This window comes from Crinia signifera, chromosome 12 (genome assembly GCF_055691185.1).
Source record: "Crinia signifera chromosome 12, ASM5569118v1, whole genome shotgun sequence".
Lineage (NCBI taxonomy): Eukaryota > Metazoa > Chordata > Amphibia > Anura > Myobatrachidae > Crinia > Crinia signifera.
Window position 1 is genome coordinate 17,146,145 of NC_139228.1, and position 22,917 is coordinate 17,169,061.

Sequence of the window (22,917 nt, forward strand, 5' to 3'; positions counted from 1 at the left end):
TTATGGGGAGTGTGTGAACAATTGATGTTCTGGGCATATGAGTGGTGTGGGGACATGTGCTGGACATATGAGGGATGTGGGGACATGTGCTGGACATATGAGGGTTATAGGGACATGTGCTGGACATATGAGGGATGTAGGGGCATGTGCTGGACATATGAGGGATGTGGGGGCATGTGCTGAACATATGAGGGATGTAGGGGCATGTGCTGGACATATGAGGGTTATAGGGACATGTGCTGGACATATGAGGGATGTAGGGGCATGTGCTGGGCATATGAGGGATGTGGGGGCATGTGCTGAACATATGAGGGATGTAGGGGCATGTGCTGGACATATGAGGGATGTGGGGACATGTGCTGGACATATGAGGGATGTGGGGACATGTGCTGGACATATGAGGGATGTGGGGACATGTGCTGGACATATGAGGGATGTAGGGGCATGTGCTGGACATATGAGGGATGTGGGGGCATGTGCTGGACATATGAGGGATGTGGGGGCATGTGCTGGACATATGAGGGATGTGGGGGGATGTGCTGGACATATGAGGGATGTTGGGACATGTGCTGGACATATGAGTGATGTGGGGACATGTGCTGGACAAATGAGTGGTGTGGGGACATGTGCTGGACATATGAGTGGTGTGGGGACATGTGCTGGACATATGAGTGATGTGGGGACATGTGCTGGACATATGAGTGATGTGGGGACATGTGCTGGACATATGAGTGATGTGGGGACATGTGCTGGACATATGAGTGATGTGGGGACATGTGCTGGACATATAGCAATTTAGGGGGCGCCAAAATGAGATTATATCTTGCCCCCCCCCCAACCTAAAAACGTTCCAGCGCCCCTGCTCTCATCCAATTAAATCTCACCCGTTGTCTCCACATGCAAAATAGGAGGGTAGGGGGGAAATACATAGGATGGATGAAACTTCCATCAGAATAACAGTGTCTTCACCAGAAGTACACAACCTTAGTTGGCTACCAAAAGTTCATTAAGCATGTCGACCTTTTTCATGTGTCAACCTAAGGCCTGTTGACCTTAAGTGATCAACTCAATGTATGTCGACCTTAATTTGGTCGACCCATACCCAACTTCCTGATTTGGGGACCATTCCCTGTGAGAATAATTTGGGCAGTATTCAATGCTTTTTGCAAGCTGTGACAGCGAGCAGTGCTGACTGCCACCGAGCCCGCAGCGTGGAGAGCACAGCAAGCCTGCAAGGGGCTACATTGCACTGCCCCCCCCCCTGTCGGAGCACCGGCAGTCGGGATACTGACCGCTGGGTTCCACCCTGTCGGAGAGCCATACAACACCCCCTTAATGCTGCACAACCAGTAACCCTCATTCCATTGGAAATGCCATCAATCCTGACATTTTAAGCATGTCCATATCATCATCATCAACCTTCTGCTATTGTCCTTGTCAAACATACATGCTGATGGCCCACCAGTGACCACTATTCTCTAGCAGTGCCCGTGAATATAGGAATATGATATTATCCTTATCTTATGTAGTGCAAGGATCATGCGAAACATCTTCTCAAATCAAAATAATTGTCTATAACAGTAAAGAGCCTGCGAGCTGCTGTAAAGATAAAATGTGTATATTTTTATCAATGGATATTATACAGAGCGGAGAAAGTGCAGAGGGTTTTAAAATCAATATCCTTAAAGTTACCGTACCTTACTATACATAAATACAATGACTCCCTCAGGGCCGGTGCTAGGGTGTCCGGCGCCCTCCTGCAAACCATACATGTTGCGCCCTTTCACATTGCCATTGCAACAAGCTGCAGCCCGATTGTGGGAGTGTATGCAACATGCGATCCTATGGAGGATCTTGGGTGCATGTACATGTATGCATACACCATCTCAGTGCTGTGTCCACACTAAAGGTGCCCATACACGCTGCGAGCCCATACACGTTATGGGCTACATCACATCGCATCGCACAGCATGCATGCAATGTGTGTGCGATGCGATCCGAAAGCAGTACAAAAAGTATGTGCAGCACTTGTGACTGAGGGGGAAAGGAGGGGAGAGAAGGAGGAGATGGAAGAAGAGGGGCAGAGTGTTGAGGACTGGCAGGGGCACAGGCACAGCACACTGAGAAGAGGGAAGGAAGGGGAGGCGGCGCTGCTGCCTGTTCGTCATTTGATTGACAGCTGACAGGTGCAGGGAGCAATGGCTAGGGGGCGGATCCGGACATGACATGTCATCCAGGCATTCACAGACAGCACTACATGCCTCAGCGCAAGTGTCCGTGAGGAAGAGGGGGCAGGTTGCAGGAGGAGGACAGTGTGTGCGCGGTGCAGGGAGCTACTCAGCTTCTCCATACTGCCACCCGCTGTCAAACAGGCGCTGTGGGCGGCGTGCAGGAGGCAGTGACAGTGAGGGCTGAGGCAGTTTTAGCAGAGCAGGGAGGGAGAAAGCGCCTTTTCAGCATGGCGCCTCCCTGCTTTGCAGGAGCTGCTGAGTGGGTAGCGCCGGCCCTGGACTCCCTGTATGTAAAGCTGCAGTACCACAGGAGATCTTAGTAGTTGACTCCCCCCCCGAATCAGACACCAGATTATTGCCCCGGCAGTATGTAGAGTCACAGGTACACTTTAGCAGGCAGTGATGCTATCACTATCTATGGGCACGTTTTTGCAGTAGTGTTATAGCTTGCTCATAGTCCTCAATAGCTTCTTTGGCCAGTCCCATTCTTCCTCTGATGTCAGCCCTCAGTTTGTACATAAGGGGATCTCCAGGTTGAAGAATCAAAGCTGTAGAAAGTAAAGCACAATTATAAAAGACTGGTGAAAAAGCAAAAAGAAGGGTCATTTACGTATAGGAAATACTGAAGGGCTGTACTGCATATTGATTGGCACTAAGATGTCTTTACTGTAATCATTAGAGCGCCACAACATGGTCTTCAAAGTTCGGAACCATGATGCATTATCGTCTGGCGAAGCAGTGGTGTTTTTGCATAAGAAGTACTGTCAGTCAGACAGCAGGTGGCGCTATTCTTAGACTCTAATGTTCCTGCGTCTGGCATCCCAAGTACTACACTGGTACTGTGGCTTAGCTGCTGTGTCTAGAACAAGGGGGTTTATTCTAGTTCATTCTTTCTGACAAAATCCTTCTTAGATGGACAAAACCATGTACACTGCAGGTGGGGCAGATGTAACATGGGCAGAGAGAATTAGATTTGGGTGAGTTATTTTGTTTCTGTGCAGGGAAAATACTGAATGCATGATTTTACACTTCAATATAGATCTCACTTTGAAGAAAAACCCCACCCAAATCTAATTCTCTCTGCACAAGTTACATCTGCCCCACCCGCAGTGCACATGGTTTTGTCCATCTAAGAAAGATTTTGTCAGAAAGAATGGACTAAAATAACCCCCAAGGTGAGCTGGATGGAATAAAAGCGTAGTGCAAAATACTGCACTCCAAGAACATGGGCTGTACGCTATATGTGTATTTGCCTTTGTCAATCATTGAGTATTGTCTTTGGCCTTTGAATACCTTTACACTGGTCAAGCCCAAATAAATACCCATAATGCATGTGCTATACCGATAACCCAAATGTCAATCATAGTTATGAATTTGCAGAAGATTTCAGTTTCAACACACCCCACCCAAATCTAACTCTCTATACATGTTACATCTGCCCCACCTGCAGTGCACATGGTTTTGCCCATTTTGAGAACAATTGTGCACTGCGATCAGATCTGAATAAGGGCCAGTGTGTAACTAGCCAACACTATCAGCAGATGTGCCCCAACTCTATCCTTCATCTGAAATCAGGAAGACTGTGAGCAATATGGAGCTATTGGTGAACATTTCACTACTGATAGTACAGTATTATATAGGGCAGAGGTTCCCAAACTCTGCCATTACACTGCATACTTAACTACAGGCGACTTGCTAAGTCCTTAGTCTATTTGACCATCTGGGCTCAAGCGTAGATATCCTTAAAACCTGGACTGTAGTGGTGTAGTTTGGGAACCTCTTATATAAACCTGGACTGTAGTGGTGGAGTTTGGGAACCTCTTATATAAACCTGGACTGTAGTGGTGGAGTTTGGGAACCTCTTATATAAACCTGGACTGTAGTGGTGGAGTTTGGGAACCTCTTATATAAACCTGGACTGTAGTGGTGGAGTTTGGAAATCTCTTATATTAGTTACTACAATCTGGTTGTGTATGTGTGTGTGTGTGTGTGTGTGTGTGTGTGTGTGTGTGTGTGTGTGTGTGTGTGTGTGTGTGTGTGTGTGTGTGTGTGTGTGTGTGTGTGTGTGTGTGTTTAACAGGTATGTTCCCATTTTTTAACCCTTTAAGTGCCAACATCTCTGTGAGAGATGTACAAAATATCCGCTAAAAATGCCAGCGTCGCTTACATTTGTTATATATATTCAAATAAAAAAATGTTGTGTAAAAAAAGATTATATTTCCTAAATAAGGTAACATTACAGGTCTTTGGGGCAGATGTATTAAACCTGGCGAAGAGATAAACTGGAGATAAAGTGGAGAAAAAGTGGTAGGAGATAACGCACCAGCCAATCAACTTCCAACTGTCATATTTCAAACACTGCTGATTGGCTGGTGCGTTAACTCCTTCCACATTTTCTCCACTTTATCTCCAGTTTATCTCTTCACCAGGCTTAATACATCTGCCCCATTATGTCGAATAATGATGTTTCCTTGGCGATTTTCACCCCTATTCTGACAAATTAATCCAATTCAACCCACAATTTTCCTCAACGGGTCATGATTTGAGCAGGTAGGATTATAATTGGCTCAGAAAAAAATATATTCACTAACCTGTGCCTAATTTAAGAGATCCAGAAAGTGTGACCTGCTGTACCCCCTTCACACACGCAGCTATATCCCAGGTTTATGCACATGAATGCGCATCAACCCAAGGTTTCTGTATGTGTGAAAGGAAACAACCTGGGCCTGTCCCACAACTCTGCTCCCAACCAGGATCATAGAGCGGAGACCCAGGAATTTGCAAACTTGCTAGTCCTGGCACATTCCCAGGCCACATGCCTGGAAGAGGCACTGGTGGTACTTGAGGACCCCTAGATCTACTCAACAGTCAGTAGAACTCATTGGATTCAGTGGGGCCACCAATCAGATTCTATCTATTATTTTTAAATAAAAAAGTAGATTCTGATTGGTTTCCATAGCAACATCCCATCTTCAGGAGAACTGCCATCTTAGTAAATAAACCCAAGTGTCTGATCAGACCACACGTACCTTGAGATATATCACTGTCGGCCTGCTGATACTGCTGTAGGGTGTTATGTAAACTGGCACGGTTGAAGTATGCAGCAGAGGACACCGGACAGAGATCTAGGACTCTGTGGAAATCTAGAAGGGCCCCTTCTACGTCTTTCAAAAGCATCAGCGTGATGCCTCGGTTGAGGACAGCGGACTCGTTCCCAGGATCTAATTCTATGGCTTGTGAGTAGTATTCTCTAGCCTGCAAAATATACAGAATACATCTCTGAGTTGGATTAACATCTTTAATGAGATGTGGATGAGGGACCACATTGCTGATACATTATTTAAATGATGGAGGATAATTGAATGTACAATGAGGTTGAACAGAAGCAGATGTGTGGGCAAACTCTGTATCTCTTCAATCCAATACAGCTGAATGACAAAGCAGAATATATGCTAAGACAGTGGTTCTCAACCTTGGTCCTCAAGTACCCCCAACAGTCCCTGTTTTCCAGGTCACCCGGCAGGTGCACTCATTATTCACTGACACATTTTATAAGATCCACAGGTGGGGCTAATTACTAAACTTGTGATTCTGTGTAGAGACCCGTAAAATGTGAACTGTTGGGGAACTTGTGGACTGAAGTTGAGAACCACTGTGCTAATATATGGTTGTAAGGATTTGTGTATGCCAATCACACAACATTCACTAGTGGAAGTTATCATGTATGCTTCTACTGCAACTGTATAGAATACTGATAACTTACATCTGTCATTACATGCACCCCTCCATGCTGAGTCCTCCTTCCAGCATGATGGGAGGGCAGAGTGCTGCTAGAAGGGGAGGAGGCTTATGGGAGATGTAGTTCTCCCCTCTGCTGATATCGAACAAATATATGCAGTGCCGGATCTACTATCAGGTGGCTGCCAAAGGTGCCGGGATCTGGGGGGCACCACCGAGTCTGCCTATCACAAAATGAAGGATGTCTATGAGGAATACAGAATTGTTGTACTTAATGCAGCTGGTGGCTGTGGAACTTCTAAGGCGTCACTGGAAAGTGGGTATGGGTGGTGGTGGGGGGAGGGGAGGTAGATTGAAGTTTTGCCTTTTGAGCTTTGCTCATTTATGGATATACCAGGGTTGCCTACCCTCCCGGAATGGCCGGAAGGCTACCGAAAATCGGGTCCCTCTCCCAGCCCCTCCGGAAAGGTGCCCACACCCTGAATCTCCCCCGCAGCAGCAGTAATCTCCCGCAATTCACGGCTTTTCGAGGAGGGGCGGGGCTAAATATATAAATCTCATCACCCCTCCTCGAAGACCCGCAAATTGCAGGATTTGCATTACTGGGGGCTGGGTTGGATGATGTCTACATCAAGCCCCGCCCCCTGAAGTGCTGCTGACAGACTTTAAAAGTTGGCATCCCTGGGATATACAGTGGAGCGAAATGCGTCATAACAAAACAATATTGTGCGCTCATCAGAATAGCAAATATAGATACAATGTCAAACATCACATATTCTTTTAGGGTATACAGAGTAAATGCAATAAATTAAAATAATTTAATGTCCTTTGCATCCCAGATCTCCCTAATAATAATAATAATAATAAGTGGGTGCTGTGCTCTTGTGCCCCTGACCTGGTTGTGTAACACATCATGGTCCCATTGGCTTCCTCTGTTCCAGCCTGAGACTCTAGCGTTTTACCATCTGCAATGACTGGTACCATCTCCCCAGCTCTCCTGCTTGGTGAGTTCCAGTAACTTTCTGCAGGAGGAGGAAAGCCACATGCACCCCTCCGGTTATCTTATTCTTCTCATTTCCAGTAAGGTCCAGAACTAGGATTACACTTATACAGTCAATCCACTAGTGTTCTGAAAAGAACTAGGGGGAGATTCTGTAAACTAAAAATGCTCTAAACATCCCCCGCTGGGTTACCGCGACGGGGGGCATCACCAGAAAAATCTGGCGACCCACCTCTGCCCCGCACCAACCCCCGCCGCCCAACACCGACCCCCCCTCACCTGTATCCGGGCAAAACAGTGCTGTGCTGCCCGGACCTGTGACCTCCTACTCCCTGCACTGTGATCCTCTTCCTGGTGCAGGGAGTAGAGCCCGGCGCAGCAGCAGCGCCGGGTAAGGGAGGGAAGGGGGAGCCACCGGGACCTGCTGGGACCCGCTGACTTTCACCGCAAAGGACAGCTCTTAACGCAAGAGCTGTCCTTTGCCCTAATTATCACATATGTTAGATCATATGCGATAATTATGCAGGCGATGGGCGACAAAGGGGGGCGGAGCTGGGCTGCGGATGTTAGAACACCCCGCCCCTAATGTTTTCTAGAACTGTAAACAGCAGATTCTGTTGATGGGATACATGCTTGTGTCGACCTTCCAACCATGTGAATCTTAGCCATGTCAACCTATTTTATCTGTCGACTTAAGCCCTGTTGACCTTAAGTGTATGTCGGCCTTCATACAGTCGCCCATATCCCAAAAGAAACAAACATTTGGAACCACGGTGGGATTACCTGTGAGAACTGCCGGTTATGGAGATACAGATTAGCTGCATTGAAGTAAGCCAGGGAGTACTTGGGGTCGGCAGCGATTGCGGACTGATAATCTCTCATGGCGTTAGGCAGCTTCCCCATGAACTGGTGGATGACTCCGCGGTTTGTTAGCAGTTGTGCCGATACACCAAGCTGAGGGAACAAGTACCAGGTTATAGCAGGTATAATACGGAACACTTGCGCATGTGTGACAGCCGTTGGTGCGGAGAGCTGTGTGTACTGTTGTGGTGATGATCCCCACAGTAATCTGTATACGATGGAGGAATGAGACGGGAATGTTGTGTCTCAACGTGTAACCACCCAATGACCAGAGTGGCGCAGGTTATTCGTTAAATAAATGAGATATGGGGTTTAATCATTATAGATGGTGAAGGAGGCAAGTATCTGCTGTGCTCCATAGACAAGAATAATGTATCAGTATGTAAATGCATTTTGCAGCCTACAGGTCATTTTCAAGGATTTCCATGTAAAATTAAGATCTATTGGTATTGTACCACTGGCGACAAAGGTTTTTACTGATAACATATGTGACTGTGGGGAAAATTCATAAAATGGAAACTATAAACACATGTACAATAAGATAGATAGATAGATAGATAGATAGATAGATAGATAGATAGATAGATAGATAGATAGATAGATAGATAGTATACATGTTGGGAATCTGGATTTATGGTTCAGTCTGCTTTGGTTTTGTGTTCAGCATTTGACTCACTGGTGGCCTCCTGTGGTAGCTATGTGCCACATCGGCTCAGTATTCTGGCAGCTAATTATTCACTAGGCTGTTAGGTAATTAGCTCGTTAAGCACTAGCCTGGGAGCTCCCTGGATCTTCAGGTGTAATTAATCACCTGAGCCCTTTATAGGGCAGGCTCTCCTGCAATACTCTGCCAGTGATAGCTTCAGTTCCTGTCAGCTTCTAGCTTGCTCCCAGTCCCTGTTCCTGCGTTCTCTTTTGGATCCCTGGAACCATTCTCTGCAGTGGCTCCCAGCCATCTGGTCTGCTTCCAGTGTGCTGTTTGTCCCAGCTATGCTCCAGGGCCTAGTCTTGATCCACAGTTACCATCACCCCGTGGGTCACGTAAGTGCTCCTGTGGAGCCGGGTTATTTTCCTTTGGTTCTTTTGGAGAGCTGCCAAGCTCTTTTTGTTAGTGGGCCGTTCAGCCCGTTGTTTAGTTTGTTTGGGTTCAGGATTGCGCCCCGCCGTGGGCCAAGCCCATTTCCTCCCTCTGGTAGTTTCCAGTTATTAACCTTTGTTTTCTTTTGCTTGCCCTTTCTATGCGTTTAATAGGCAGGGCCTCCCCCGTTTAGTCCTGGTTATGTTTTGGGGATTCGCCTCGTAGCCTTGTCTCCTGTTTATGTGAAGATTCCCCGTCATTTGTCTCTTGTGCCTGCGACTGGGTCGCATTCCCGTCATTGGCCCGGTGCCGGCAGACAGGGGTACTTTTACAGCCAGGCCCTGTAGTCAGTATTTCCTCTTGAGTTACCCCTGACGATCGCTTACCCTTTGTCCCCACATAGACCTAGCTGCATCGGGGTTGGAGAGGGCCTAACTCGCTCCTTCGAACGCGGCGGCGACAGGTGAAGCCTAGTTCCTGCAGGGGTTTGTCATCTGCCCGGGGTACTCAATAGAGTCAGTATAGGGTTCGCTGTGGCCGTCCTAACCGGCGGTCCCGGCTACGGGCTCACGCCTGATCTCCAGCTTCCAGTAGTTACATCCAGCGTCCAGGCAGCATCCGTAACAATACATACATACATAAGACTGACCCCGGCATCCCAATAGTGTAAATCCCAACAAGTTATCTGACGGCAGCCTAACCCTCTCCCCTACCCCAATAACCATCCCTTGCAGCAGCCTAAGCCTAACCCTCCCCCGTCCCACAGCATGACGCTAACCCTCTTCACTGGTGCCTAGCCCAGGCATGTCCAAATGATGGCCCTCCAGCTGTTGTGAAACTACAATTCCCATCATGCCTTGCTACAGTTTTGCTATTACTATGGCAAGGCATGCTGGGATGTGTCGTTTCACAACAGCTGGAGGGCCTTCACCAAGCAGCCAGACCCTAACCCTTCTTGGTTCCCATACCTAATCCCCGCCCCTTTCCGCAAACGAATCCTGGGTTCCCCCACTAATGCCTAAACCTAACCCCTCCTTCCCTAGGTCCATGCTAGCATTCCCTGCATACTTCCCGATTGTGATCCCGGCTGCCGGTTTTCCAGAATTGCAATCATGATCTATTTGAGGTTCCCACACCTGTCATCTAACAGCATCGGTATAGTCATAGTGTATGACTGTTGGGATGCTGACTGCATCATAGATATACAGACAGTCAAAAAGATAGATACCGATAGTCTGCTGGTGTCCTGAGAGCCGGTATGCCAACTACATCCCTGTTACACTCAGAAGGATCCTATAATGCTAATACATTTTGTATGCATGAATATCTTACGAGCAACAGAACTTACAAATGCTGCTTCACTAAGGATGAACGCATCTGGTACAGACACTTTGCATTTCACCTTTTCAGTCTATTTTAAGCAGAGCCGGGAATTTATGCAGCCTGACCATTTTTACAGCTTAGCCAAGAAGAAAACTTAATTTCCAGGTCATACAGTTTTCCATATAAATCTTAAAGTTGGTTTAAAGGATTAATATTTTAGCCATGTGCCTTTGGCGCTCCCCCAAGCAATTCACCTTGAACAAAAACATTTTCTCTAACAAATTACATTACCAAGAGGTTACATTAATTCACCCAGATAACACGCTTGTCACATTCTTCTCTGCAAGGAAAGTAACATTTAAAAGGTAGAGACTGTGAGCGGTGCTGATCCGGAAAGTATAATGAAATATAATGTAAAGCAAAATAATAAAACCAGCTTATTATAATGAAGGCTTTCTAGATGTTCAAAATGGATGCAGTCAGCATCCGGGCGTTCAATATAGTGGGGTCGGCATCCCGACGGCCTTCCTCAAAAAGGTCAGGAAGCTGGAATACCAACATCCGGCATCCCAATCGGTGAGTATGTGGGGCTGATTAGGCTCAGGCTGGTGAGGGGGGTGTTGGTGGTTTAAGCACTACTGGGGGAATTAGGGTTAGGCTATTGGGGGGGTGGAAGATTATGGTTAAGCTGCAGGGAGGGAAGTTTAGGGTTAGGCTCTAAGGGGGTTGGCAATAGGTTTAGGCGGCAGGGTTGGGGGGATTACTACAATGGAGGGTTAGGGGCTAGAGGGAGAGGGTTAGGGTGCCTACGGAGCCCCTGTTGGTATTCTCCGAATTAGGATGCCGGGATCTGACTTTTGGCCGCCGGCACCCTGACCGCCAGGATAAAATCCCCTTAAAAATGTGCTGTTTCTAAGGGTATGTTCAATGCATCATACTTGCCTATTAAATGCTGCGACATGCCCAGAGAGTGCTGCCACACCACACACCTGCACCTATTATACATATGCCAGTGCTGCCACACCACACACCTGCACCTATTATACATATGCCAGTGCTGCCACACCACACACCTGCACCTATTATACATATACCAGTGCTGCCACACCACACACCTGCACCTATTATACATATGCCAGTGCTGCCACACCACACACCTGCACCTATTATACATATACCAGTGCTGCCACACCACACACCTGCACCTATTATACATATGCCAGTGCTGCCACACCACACACCTGCACCTATTATACATATACCAGTGCTGCCACACCACACACCTGCACCTATTATACATATGACAGTGCGGCCACACCACACACCGGCACATATTATACATATAACAGTGCTGCCACACCACACACCTGCACCTAATATACATATGCCAGTGCTGCCACACCACACACCTGCACCTAATATACATATGCCAGTGCTGCCACACCACACACCGGCACCTATTATAAATATACCAGTTCTGCCACACCACACACCTGCACCTATTATACATATACCAGTTCTGCCACACCACACACCTGCACCTATTATACATATGCCAGTGTTGCCACACCACACACCTGCACTCATTAATTGTACTTACTGTACCTCTCTGGTGCATTGTTGCGTGGTGGCATCGGGCAGTGCACGGAGACTGCACAAATGCCACCTACTGTATTAAGCTGCCTGTGCCTCATGATTTTAATACCAGAAAGTCTGGCGGTACCAGCAAGTACAGAGTGTTGGGGGGCACACGGGCAGGCATCAGTCCTGGGTGCAGTCATGTGGTACAGTGCTCCGTGGACACATGGGGCCTAATTCAGATCTGATCGCACGGCAGCGAATAAGCAGCGGGCAACTATCAAGTAGATGCCGCCCCGCGCGAAAATGTCCTAAACCCTTTGTTAGATGCTAACCATCGAACGATGGTTAGCATCGGACTTACTTGGTGGCTGAAATCATCCTGATCGAGGCCGGAGCTGACGTCACACACCCTCCCCTTAATCGCTTGGGTACATCTAAGTTTTTTTTCCTGGCACGCCTGTATTTTGTTTTTACACTCCTATTAATCAGCTGGTTACCACCCCCAAACGCCGGCTTCCTGTCAATCACTTAGCACATGGCTAACAAAGAAAAAAAGTTGCAGGATTTCATCACTGGGCATTGTTGCACAAGCGTACTACAGTCCGTACGCATGCGCAGTCTATCAATAATCGACCGATGTGCACTGAACACCCATCTCCCATGATGGATGCGTCACTGTATTGTAGTAACCGCATACAATAACGCACATTTATCATTTACTAATAATGAGAACAATATAGGATTGTACAAAGAAACACTAGAGTCACCTTCAATGCAGCATTCATGTCCTGGAGAGCCGCAAATGTGTCTCTCATCTGCAAGTTCACAATAGCGCGTCCCTCAAACCCCAATATACTTTGGCCATTGATGTCCAGGGCGACCGTAAACTGGTTCCAGGCGCTTTCAAAGAATCCGTGGGCCTGAAAAGAATAGAATTCCTTTATAGATACATATTGATGTAGGTGACACTAGACAACTAGATACAGTAACATTGCTGCATATATATATATACCTGTATATATATATTCGAGCGTAATAATCTCACAGTGAAATTGTGACGGGTTAGTGGTGAAATGCGTTATGTGCAGCGATATTTGCATCTTCACCTCATCGTGTTACGCTTATCATTTCCTCTTTAGCTTCTGTGGCTAAAGCAATTTCAGAACATTGGGCAACACGTATCGCTCGTTTCTAAAACTAAATTGGGTATATCGTTATGAATCGTCAGTTTTCTTTTTAAGTCGCTGGTATTCCGGTAGAAATGAAAATCTACTTGTACCCTATGTAGAAGGTGCTGTTTGGGGGGTATGCAATCCAGAATCCCAACAGCCGTAATCCTGGCCCCTTTGCGGTCTGATCGACTGCAGAATGACAGGTGGGATTCAATGTCTCTCCTGCCGATCAGTGCGTGGCTGCGAAAACGGCCGTTGATTGGCGATCTGCAGCTGGGGTCGCGACAATTTGGGCCCGTTCTGCCGTGATCCCGCTTCAATGCTGTCACTAAAGACAGCATTGAATAGGGAGCCGCCGATATTTCCCCCCGTCGGAAATAGCGAGCCGCCGATATTTCCCCCCGTCGGAAATAGCGGCGGCAGATTCCCCCTTTGAGTGCCATCGTTGCTCTGAGAGATCAAAATATCTGCTAAAAATGCCGTCATCGCTCACCTTAGATTAGGTCGACATGTCAAAAGGTTGACACAAGCAATAGGTCGACATGTACAAGGTCATCATGGGTTTTTTTTCCCCAAAAAAGGTGGTTTTTCATACTTTACCATTCAAGTGGACATGAAGTTGGATTATAATTGTGGGCCGAGTGTAGGGAGACATGTGAGGGGACGTGATACACTTAAACGGTATTCATGCCGACCTATGTCGACATAGAAACTAAAAAATACTCATTTAAACCTCGTTCATGTCAACCTATTGCTTGTGCCGATGTTTGACCATGTTGACCTAAGGGATGTCGACACTTTCAAGTGTCCACCAAAAGTGGTCAACCGCATGATCCATACCCGGGCATAAGTGCATGTTCACATAAATTATGTCATAATAGGATTGCAATACATAACAAATAATGTATTGCAATATAAAATAAATTCCTAATAAATACATAATATTTTGTTGTTTTTTTTTTGTTTGTTTTTTTACATTCCAAGGTTCATTGTACAATCAAAAAGGTTATCCATTGCAAAATAAAAATAGAAAATGGGGTCAGTGCTCTGTTTCTGAGTAGCACCGAAGGCGATGAACCCGGCTAATGTAAGTCACCAGAGACAATCAGAAGCCGCTTCTCGTGTTGCCGGGACAACCATGGATGGTCGCTTCGAGTTTGATAAATTCAATCTCAATCTATCTGGGATATTAAAGTCTTGTATAAAAATGGTTATTTATTATTGTTTTGTAGCTTCCCGGGGACCCGACCTTGATGAAATATTGATTGAAAGGCTTTATTCACCACTGTAGCTGTCAAATTGACAGTCGGTACTCTTTTCTTGTATATATCGATACTCATTAACATATATTTACAATCATCATTGTATTTGGCGATATCCCCTAAGACGATGTCACTTTTCCATTATTGATATTATTTGAAAAGAAAATGTATTTTATCACAGGGCTATTCAATTCAATTTAAATATCACAATTTTGGCATTTCGAACTGCACCAGATTTATTAGAAGACGCTCTTTATAAAATGAATGTACCCGTTCCACTGCTATATCTATACCATTAGCCTGCTACAAGCCATTATTACATTAATCAAAGAAACTTTACAGAACCAGATTGGAAGCAAAATATGTCACACTGCTTATGCAAACACAGTGGGTGGGGACTGCGGAGTCAAGGCAGCACCACTGTGTGATGAAATTAGACTCAGGGGACTGGACACAGCTTGTGGATGGGCACAGCCACTTGTGGATGGGCACAGCTTGTGGATGGACACAGCACAGCCACTTGTGGATGGACACAGCACAGCCACTTGTGGATGGACACAGCACAGCCACTTGTGGATGGACACAGCACAGCCACTTGTGGATGGACACAGCACAGCCACTTGTGGATGGGCACCGCACAGCCATTTAGATGAAATTAGACTCAGGGGACTGGACACAGCACAGCAACTTGTGGATCTGTAGTTCTAAAAAAAAAATGTGTTCTATGAACTTCGACATTGTGTGTGACCCAGAACAGGTTCTAAATGAACCCATATTCACCCCTTATGCAGACACTTTAGTTTGCAGCAACAGGAGTGCAAATTACAATACAGGATTTGGGGGCTACCCAACTTGTCTTATCTTTTGTAAGTATATGAGTACAGATATTTAACATTTGGTTGATCACGTTCTATAAACTCTCATTACTCGAATTAATGCTAAAGATTAGTGCATGGCTTTACAAAAAAAAATCATTTATAGTCTATTTATGTTATAATAAATGAATGTTTAGACTGTGAAGGCAGAGAATGGTCCTCATCTGTTACTCGCTGTGCCCATGAAACACTTGCCAACAAGTACTGGTTACTGTAATGAAATCTCTCAAGCAAAACGTAGTTTTTAAATGATGTGGAAAAAGAAATCTGTTGTGGGAATAATACCCTGGAGCTATTAAAATGACACAATGAAAATGCCTGCATGGTAATGGTAATGTGCTAGATGCTCAGTTTCATAGTGACGTGCTGATATACTGATCTACACTGTAGCAGCCCTATTGTGCCAGTCTAAACGATGCAGTAACTAAAAAGTAATTGGCTGCCTTGCTTAAATGTATAAACTATTGTAACCACATTATGGGCCTGAATGTTATATCTCTCTTCCCATGTCCCTAATACCTGCATTATTGCTGTGATAACCCAGGAGCGGCTCAGTGGGAAAGGGTTATCCCGAGTCCAGTGTTCCCCGGAATTAATCCTGGCTACCATGCTGCATACCTCCCAACTGTCCCGATTTTCATAGTACCATCCCGGTTTTTTTTGGGTTGGTCCTGCGTCCAGCCTGGGGCCGGCTGTGGCCCGTGGTGGTGGTGGGCCAGTTGGGAGGTCCCCCTGCTACCCACTGCAGTGCTGAATAGACGCTGTGCACATGCGCACAGTGCCTATTCACTCTAGAAATGGGATGGGGCATGACCAACAGCTCTCACAGCGCTGGCCATGCCCCTCTACAGCGGAAAATATGGGGGACGTGAATTCACGGGAGCATGCAGGTATAGAACTAGTTGGGGCCCGGGACTGACCTACAGTCCGGGGCCCCAACGACTGAAAACGAGTGTGAAGCGCGGCGACGCGAGGGGACACGGAATACACGTCAAGTAATCCGCGTCTCCTCGCTATGTTCGCCATGCTTCAGGCTCGGTGGCCCGCAGCGCTCGCCACACTTTATAAATTCAACTCCACGCCGACATGGATAGTGAGGGTATGAACAAGTTGGGAGGACGCGTACCATGTCCCCTCACCACGCTTGGGGATAGCATGGATAGTGGGGGGGGGGGGGGGGTGCTAAATGTGCTAAATCACATCGCATGCGATCCGCGGGCAGGAGAAACTGGCGATCGCATGCAATGCGATGCGATTTCCCTGCCGCCGTGAAACTACACAAGTACCCTACATTGTTATGGAGGATATTGCTTTTTCCTCTGCAGCAGACTGTTCCACTTTCTCATTTCGACAAACAATTGACACAAGCCATAGGTCGACATATGATGAAAAGTATGGATCATTAGCTAGACAGCAACTAGCTCGAGAAGCATTAGGTCGACACCACTAGGGCGACATGCATGAAGGTCAACATGGGGTTATGTCGACAGGGGCATTAGGTCAACACAGGCATTAGGTCGACATGGGGAAGGTCGACGTGGGTTTTTTTTTCACTTTTTTGTCCCGAATGTCAACACAGTCGACATGGACACTGAAACGTAGCACCGCATGGGGGGATGCTGCTACAATCCAATACCGATATCTAAAAATAACCATTTTTGGGGCATTTCTGCTGCTTATTGGGATAAACGTTTCTCATGCGTCACATCTTTTTAGGTGCATTTGTTTGAACTGTTGAGCGGCTTTGTAAGTGAATATCTGCCTGTAAACATTTGTCTCTGTGAGCAACCTATGAGATGCGCAATCATATATACAGTACAACAAAATTGGGATAACGTTCCTTAAATATTAATGGTTCTGCCAACTATGAGGAAGCCGCGTCTGCTCTCCCACTGACACGGAGACGTAAAGGAGTAATGTGTTTCTTTGCGTAATAATGAAATGTTTCCAGGCACCAGTTTCCCCGCTCAGATCTCAGCTATTAATATAAAATGTACTGATGACGTCAGGGCTGACATACCTTTCCTTGTTTGTCATTACCCGTAGCATGCAAAATAAACTGCCTAGAAGTGCAAATAAAGAGTTTCTATTGTAGCCAAGTACAATAGCCTCACATCATGTATTATTCATTGGGAAGATCTGACTGCACCCGTCACTGTTATGTCACATGTGACTGCATACTATGCATTATACATTCTATAGGAATACAGATATTACTCACCTGTAAGTTATAGCCCAGAGAGATCCGAGCTGCCAGGGATGTGGGGTTCAGGTGAAGGGCCTTCACAAAGTCTGACCGAGCGCACCTGAGGCCGTCTTTATGGCCATATTCCATGTATGCATTACCACGGCCAATGTATCCCTCAGGAGACAGGGGGGTTAATCGCAGCACGTGGTTAAATGCTTGTACCGCTTCTTCATACTGCTGTAACCTGAGAGGATGGGAGCGTGTGGTATACTCTTAAATATTCTAAATATAGAGTTTAATACAGTTCGATCAAAATCATAAAAACACAATGTAGCAAATCAGCAATATACTACATGTGCTTTGTACATTTAGACCATACCTACAGTAGCTTAGCAATAGCCCATTGGTACACCCCTGCCTGGACCTGCAGATACTTTGCGGTCCCATTGCGTTTGCCCCGAATGGAAATATTCATCTAAAAAATGGCCAAACCTGCGACTGATAACTAATACCCCTTCCACACCGCACAAATAACCGGGGTCAGTGGCGTAACTATATACATGTGGGCCCCATAGCAAGAGTTTGTAAGGGCCCCTCTTTATCACCTAATGCTGAAGAATATATATAGCACATGATAGTTTGACAGGTAAAGTGGGCCCCTCTCAGCTCTGGGCCCCATAGCAGCTGCTCTCCCTGCACCTATGGTAGCTACACCCTGTATATAACACAATTAACTGTGACAAGGAAGGTGGCCCCTCTCAGCTCTGGGGCCCCATAGCAGCTGTAACCCCTGCACCTATGGTAGCTACACCCTGTATATAACACATGTAACTGTGACAGGGAAGGTGGCCCTCTCAGCTCTGGGCCCCATAGCAGCTGCACCCCCTGCACCTATGGTAGCTACACCCTGTATATAACACATGTAACTGTGACAGGGAAGGTGGCCCCTCTCAGCTCTGGGCCCCATATCAACTGCACCCCCTGCACCTATGGTAGTTACACCCCTGTATATAACACATGTAACTGTGACAGGGAAGGTGGCCCCTCTCAGCTCTGGCCCCATAGCAGCTGCACCCCCTGCACCTATGGTAGCTACACCCTGTATATAGCACATGTAACTGTGACAGGGAAGGTGGCCCCTCTCAGCTCTGGGCCCCATAGCAGCTGCACTCCCTGCACCTATGGTAGTTACACCCCTGTATATAACACATGTAACTGTGACAGGGAAGGTGGCCCCTCTCAGCTCTGGCCTCATAGCAGCTGCACCTCCTGCACCTATGGTAGCTACACCCCTGTATATAACACATGTAACTGTGACAGGGAAGGTGGCCCCTCTCAGCTCTGGTCCCCATAGCAGCTGCACTCCCTGCACCTATGGTAGCTACACCCTTGTGTATAACACATGTAACTGTGACAGGGAAGGTGGCCCCTCTCAGCTCTGGCCCCATAGCAGCTGCACTCCCTGCACCTATGGTAGCTACACCCAGTATATAACACATGTAACTGTGACAGGGAAGGTGGCCCCTCTCAGCTCTGGCCCCATAGCAGCTGCACTCCCTGCACCTATGGTAGCTACACCCTGTATATAACACATGTAACTGTGACAGGGATCATGGCCCCTCAGCTCTGGGCCCCATAGCAGCTGCACCCCCTGCACCTATGGTAGTTACGCCCTTGACCGAGGTCGATCCCAGATTGTTGCTGGGTCAACACGGGTTGGCATGCGGTGTGAAATGGCCATATCGAATATTCTGGGTCCATCAGACCGGCAATCTGACCCGGGATAAAATAAGTTTTATTCCCGGTTGGACCCAGGTTACTGGGCAGTGTGAATGGGTAACCTGGGTCGAGCGACCTGTGTCACATTCACTTCTATAGAGGAGGTTGCAGAGTCACCTCGGTGCTACCTCCTCCCATGCCTGATGTGCCAACACCACGCCCCCAGATGACATCAGCGACCTGGCAATAAGCCGGGTCACTGTGAGCTGCAAACAGCGCAAATGCTGGTTAGCTACCGGGATGCACTGTGTCCAGATCCCAGGTGCGATTTGCCATTTGCGATGTGAAAGGGGTACAAGGAAGCTAGAGGAGGTGGCGCCCATTTTAAGAGGGAGCCAAGCAGGACATGCGGCAGTGGCGGCCCGGGGATGGGGGTGAAACTCCCTGACGAGCAGGTACAGTGGGGAGGAGAGGGGGGTGCCAGAAAGTTTTCTCTTGGGGGGGACAACGGATTTATAGGTAAGCTGCTGCATATCTTGTTGATAGCCTGTAGACAGCCATAATATAGGGGTCATCCCTGTTTATGGGATGTTAATAGATTGGCTAGTGATATCACTGATCTCCCTGTGTGTGTGTGTGGTCTGTACAGACCACACTGCAATAGCTGGCACTGCCAAGGAGAGAGGAGAATGATGCAGACTCCATTTTCATGTTCTCTTCCCCATACATTTTTCATTGCTGTCTATGTACATTACGCATGCAGCAAAGAATATAGATGAATTGATCTCCAGCTTAAACCCAGGGGTTTCTCATCTCGTTATGTGTTTTGAATGCAATGCCAAAAGTTGATCGTCTGTTGAATCCTTGAGGCTCATTGAAACTTAATCTGCTATTAATGGTTTTCATCTGCTAATGCTTCCAAAAAATGAAAGTGCATTAAAATTAAGATGAACAGTTTCTTATGAGCTAAAGAGAGAACTAAACCTAGAACATTATCTCTGCTTTGAGAAATGTACAGTCTTATTGATCTGTGTTTCCTGGCTGTGAGGCAGAACCCTGGGGCCAATGGTGCACTCTGCTGCAGTCTTCCCGTCATACTGATAATATCCTGAACGCCTAACGTGGGAAGGCCTTTCCGTCATACTGATAATACCCTGAACGCCTAATGTAGGAAGGCTGTATAGTAATATTCCTCCATGAGAACCCCCTGCTGCAGTCTTCCCGTCATACTGATAATATCCTGAACGCCTAACGTAGGAAGGCTGTATAGTAATATTCCTCCATGAGAACCCCCTGCTACAGTCTTTCCGTCATACTGATAATACCCTGAACGCCTAATGTAGGAAGGCTGTATAGTAATATTCCTCCATGAGAACCCCTTGCTGCAGTCTTCCGCCATACTGATAATATCCTGAACGCCTAACGTAGGAAGGCTGTATGGTAATATTTCTCCATGAGAACCCCCTGCTGCAGTCTTCCCGTCATACTGATAATATCCTGAATGCCTAACGTAGGAAGGCTGTATAGTAATATTCCTCCATGAGAACTCCCTGCTGCAGTCTTCCCGTCATACTGATAATATCCTGAATGCCTAACGTAGGAAGGCTGTATAGTAATATTCCTCCATGAGAAACCCCTGCTGCAGTCTTCCCGTCATACTGATAATATCCTGAACGTCTAACGTCAAAAGGCTGTATAGTAATATTCCTCCATGAGAATTCTCTGCTGCAGTCTTCCGCCATACTGATAATATCCTGAACGCCTAACTTAGGAAGGCTGTATGGTAATATTGGGCCAGATGTATCAAGCTTCACAAAGTGTTAAAGTGGGGAGTGATAAACAACAAGCCAATCAGCTCTTACCTGTTATTTTTCAAACCCAGCCGGTACCATGAGAGGTAGCAGCTGATTGGCTGGCTGTTTATCACTCTCCATTTCATCACTTTGTGAAGCTTGATACATCTGGCCCATTCCTCCATGAGAAACCTCTGCTGTTGGGAGGTTCTTACATTGAGACTTCACACACTGAACACATTTTCTGTTAATTAAAATTACCTGTGATGGCAATTTCCTATGACCTGATGGAATTTTACATCTCCCGGAGTTTTTCTAGCCACAGCTATGAAATCCTATTAGAAGAAGTTGCGGTTAGTAGAACATACTGTACATTGTATTATAAAGCCAATATCATTCTGTATCTGTAAGGAATGCACAGTATCTGGTGCGCATCTCTGCTGGAAGTTTAGTCTATAATTAAGAACTTTTAAAAATATCCTACAGGGCAGGAATACATTTCCTATTGATATGTTTTACCAGGTATTGTTTTTTTTTGTTTTTTTTATAGAACAAATACAATCAGATATAATTTTATATAGTTATTTATTTTTGGACTTCCTAAAGCCACCTACCCAGAGTGTCACACTGTTAATAAACCCTTTGAGTTCCAACATATGTAAAATATTGGCTGAAAATACCAGCGTCGCTCACATTTGTTATACAAATTCAAATAAAAAATGTTTTTTGTAAAAAAAATATTATATTTCCTATATAAGGTAAACATTACAGGTCATTATGATGAATACAAATGTTTGCTTGCCAATTTTCACACCACATTTTAACCCTCAAAGGGTTAAAATGATCCTTAGTGTATTGACCAAAAAAGTAAATGGGATAAATGCCGACAGAGATTCTTATGCAACTATCATGGAGCCTTGTAGTAATAGTGCCCACACATGGGGGTAGATGTATGAAGCAGTGATAAGGGAGGAGAAGTGCCTGGCACTTTATCACCGGCCAATCAGCTCCTGACTGTTCCTTTTTAAAAACCCAGCCTGTAACTTAACAGTCAGGTGCTGATTGGCCGTGATAAAGTACCAGGCACTTTATCACTTCTCCTCCCTTATCACTGTTTCATACATCTACCCCAATGTGAGACGTGTGCCTATACAATGTGTACTATGCAATTTGGATAGTACACACTGTGCGATTGAACCGCATGCAATTTGAACTACACCAGATTTTGACTTATGTCTAATTCAGAATGGCAAGCTAACAAATCATTATTCGGCAATTTAAGCAATTTTGCACATGCCCTTCAGCAAATTGCAACTGCAGTCTAATTAGAGTTAGTTAGTCCCATTAGATAGAGATTTTGCTTTTGGACGCCAACCTGAATTAGGCCCGTTATGTAATGTATTTTTTGTATTGTATTGTATTGTACTTCACTATTAGCCAACATGCATGAACACTCAGATTTTAGTAATGCAGGCCTAACTGCCCATGTGTAGGTGCACATCTCTGGAAGGGACCTCATGCAGAGTGGAAAGTAATTGGGCCTTAGATACTTCTCCTTTGCATGTGTCCATAGTATTTCTATATCCATCCGTATGCAGCGTTGTACAAATATTTGCTCCCTCTACATACGCTGAGTTCGTAGCCATCACATTCACAGGCACACTTGCACCAGCATATACTTGTTGCAGGCTTATTTACACTTCTGTCCAGCTAAGCAGAGCCCATAGCTGCTCCCAGGGAACATCGTCTACAGCCTGATAAACCAGCTCAGTGGAGATGAGACTCAAATGGATAAGATTACGCAACTTGCACGAGCTTCATTCCAAAGCAAAACAGGTAGCGGAGGGCTCGCAAACAGACGTACTCTCCACTCTGCATTGGCCCCTGTATATTTTACTGTTAGTGCACAACTCTGCCAATATTGTACTAAACCTATAGGATGGAGAACTGTACCTCCAGGGCATTGGCATAATCCTGAAGATCAAGGTATAACAATCCACGGTTTACAAGAACCTTCAAATCCACTTCCTTCCATCCTCCAAGAAGAAGAACAATAGCGTAATCTTTTAGTGCCTGAAAAAAAATAATTTTTTATA

The 22,917-nt window shown here is 46.1% G+C and overlaps 1 protein-coding gene across 1 annotated transcript in view; it reads right to left on the minus strand.

Annotated features, from left to right (window-relative positions):
• Positions 1 to 1,600: 1,600 nt before the first annotated feature.
• The window catches only part of TTC6 (tetratricopeptide repeat domain 6), a 94,505-nt gene continuing 73,188 nt past the window's right edge, over positions 1,601 to 22,917 (minus strand). The window contains exons 26-32 of the mRNA XM_083167256.1: positions 22,775 to 22,894; positions 21,083 to 21,156; positions 17,343 to 17,553; positions 12,580 to 12,732; positions 7,753 to 7,923; positions 5,261 to 5,486; positions 1,601 to 2,779 (exon numbers count right to left, since the gene is read on the minus strand). Coding sequence (XP_083023382.1) covers positions 2,643 to 2,779; positions 5,261 to 5,486; positions 7,753 to 7,923; positions 12,580 to 12,732; positions 17,343 to 17,553; positions 21,083 to 21,156; positions 22,775 to 22,894 — 1,092 coding nt within the window. The 3' untranslated portion in view covers positions 1,601 to 2,642. The remainder of the gene's footprint in view (positions 2,780 to 5,260; positions 5,487 to 7,752; positions 7,924 to 12,579; positions 12,733 to 17,342; positions 17,554 to 21,082; positions 21,157 to 22,774; positions 22,895 to 22,917) is intronic.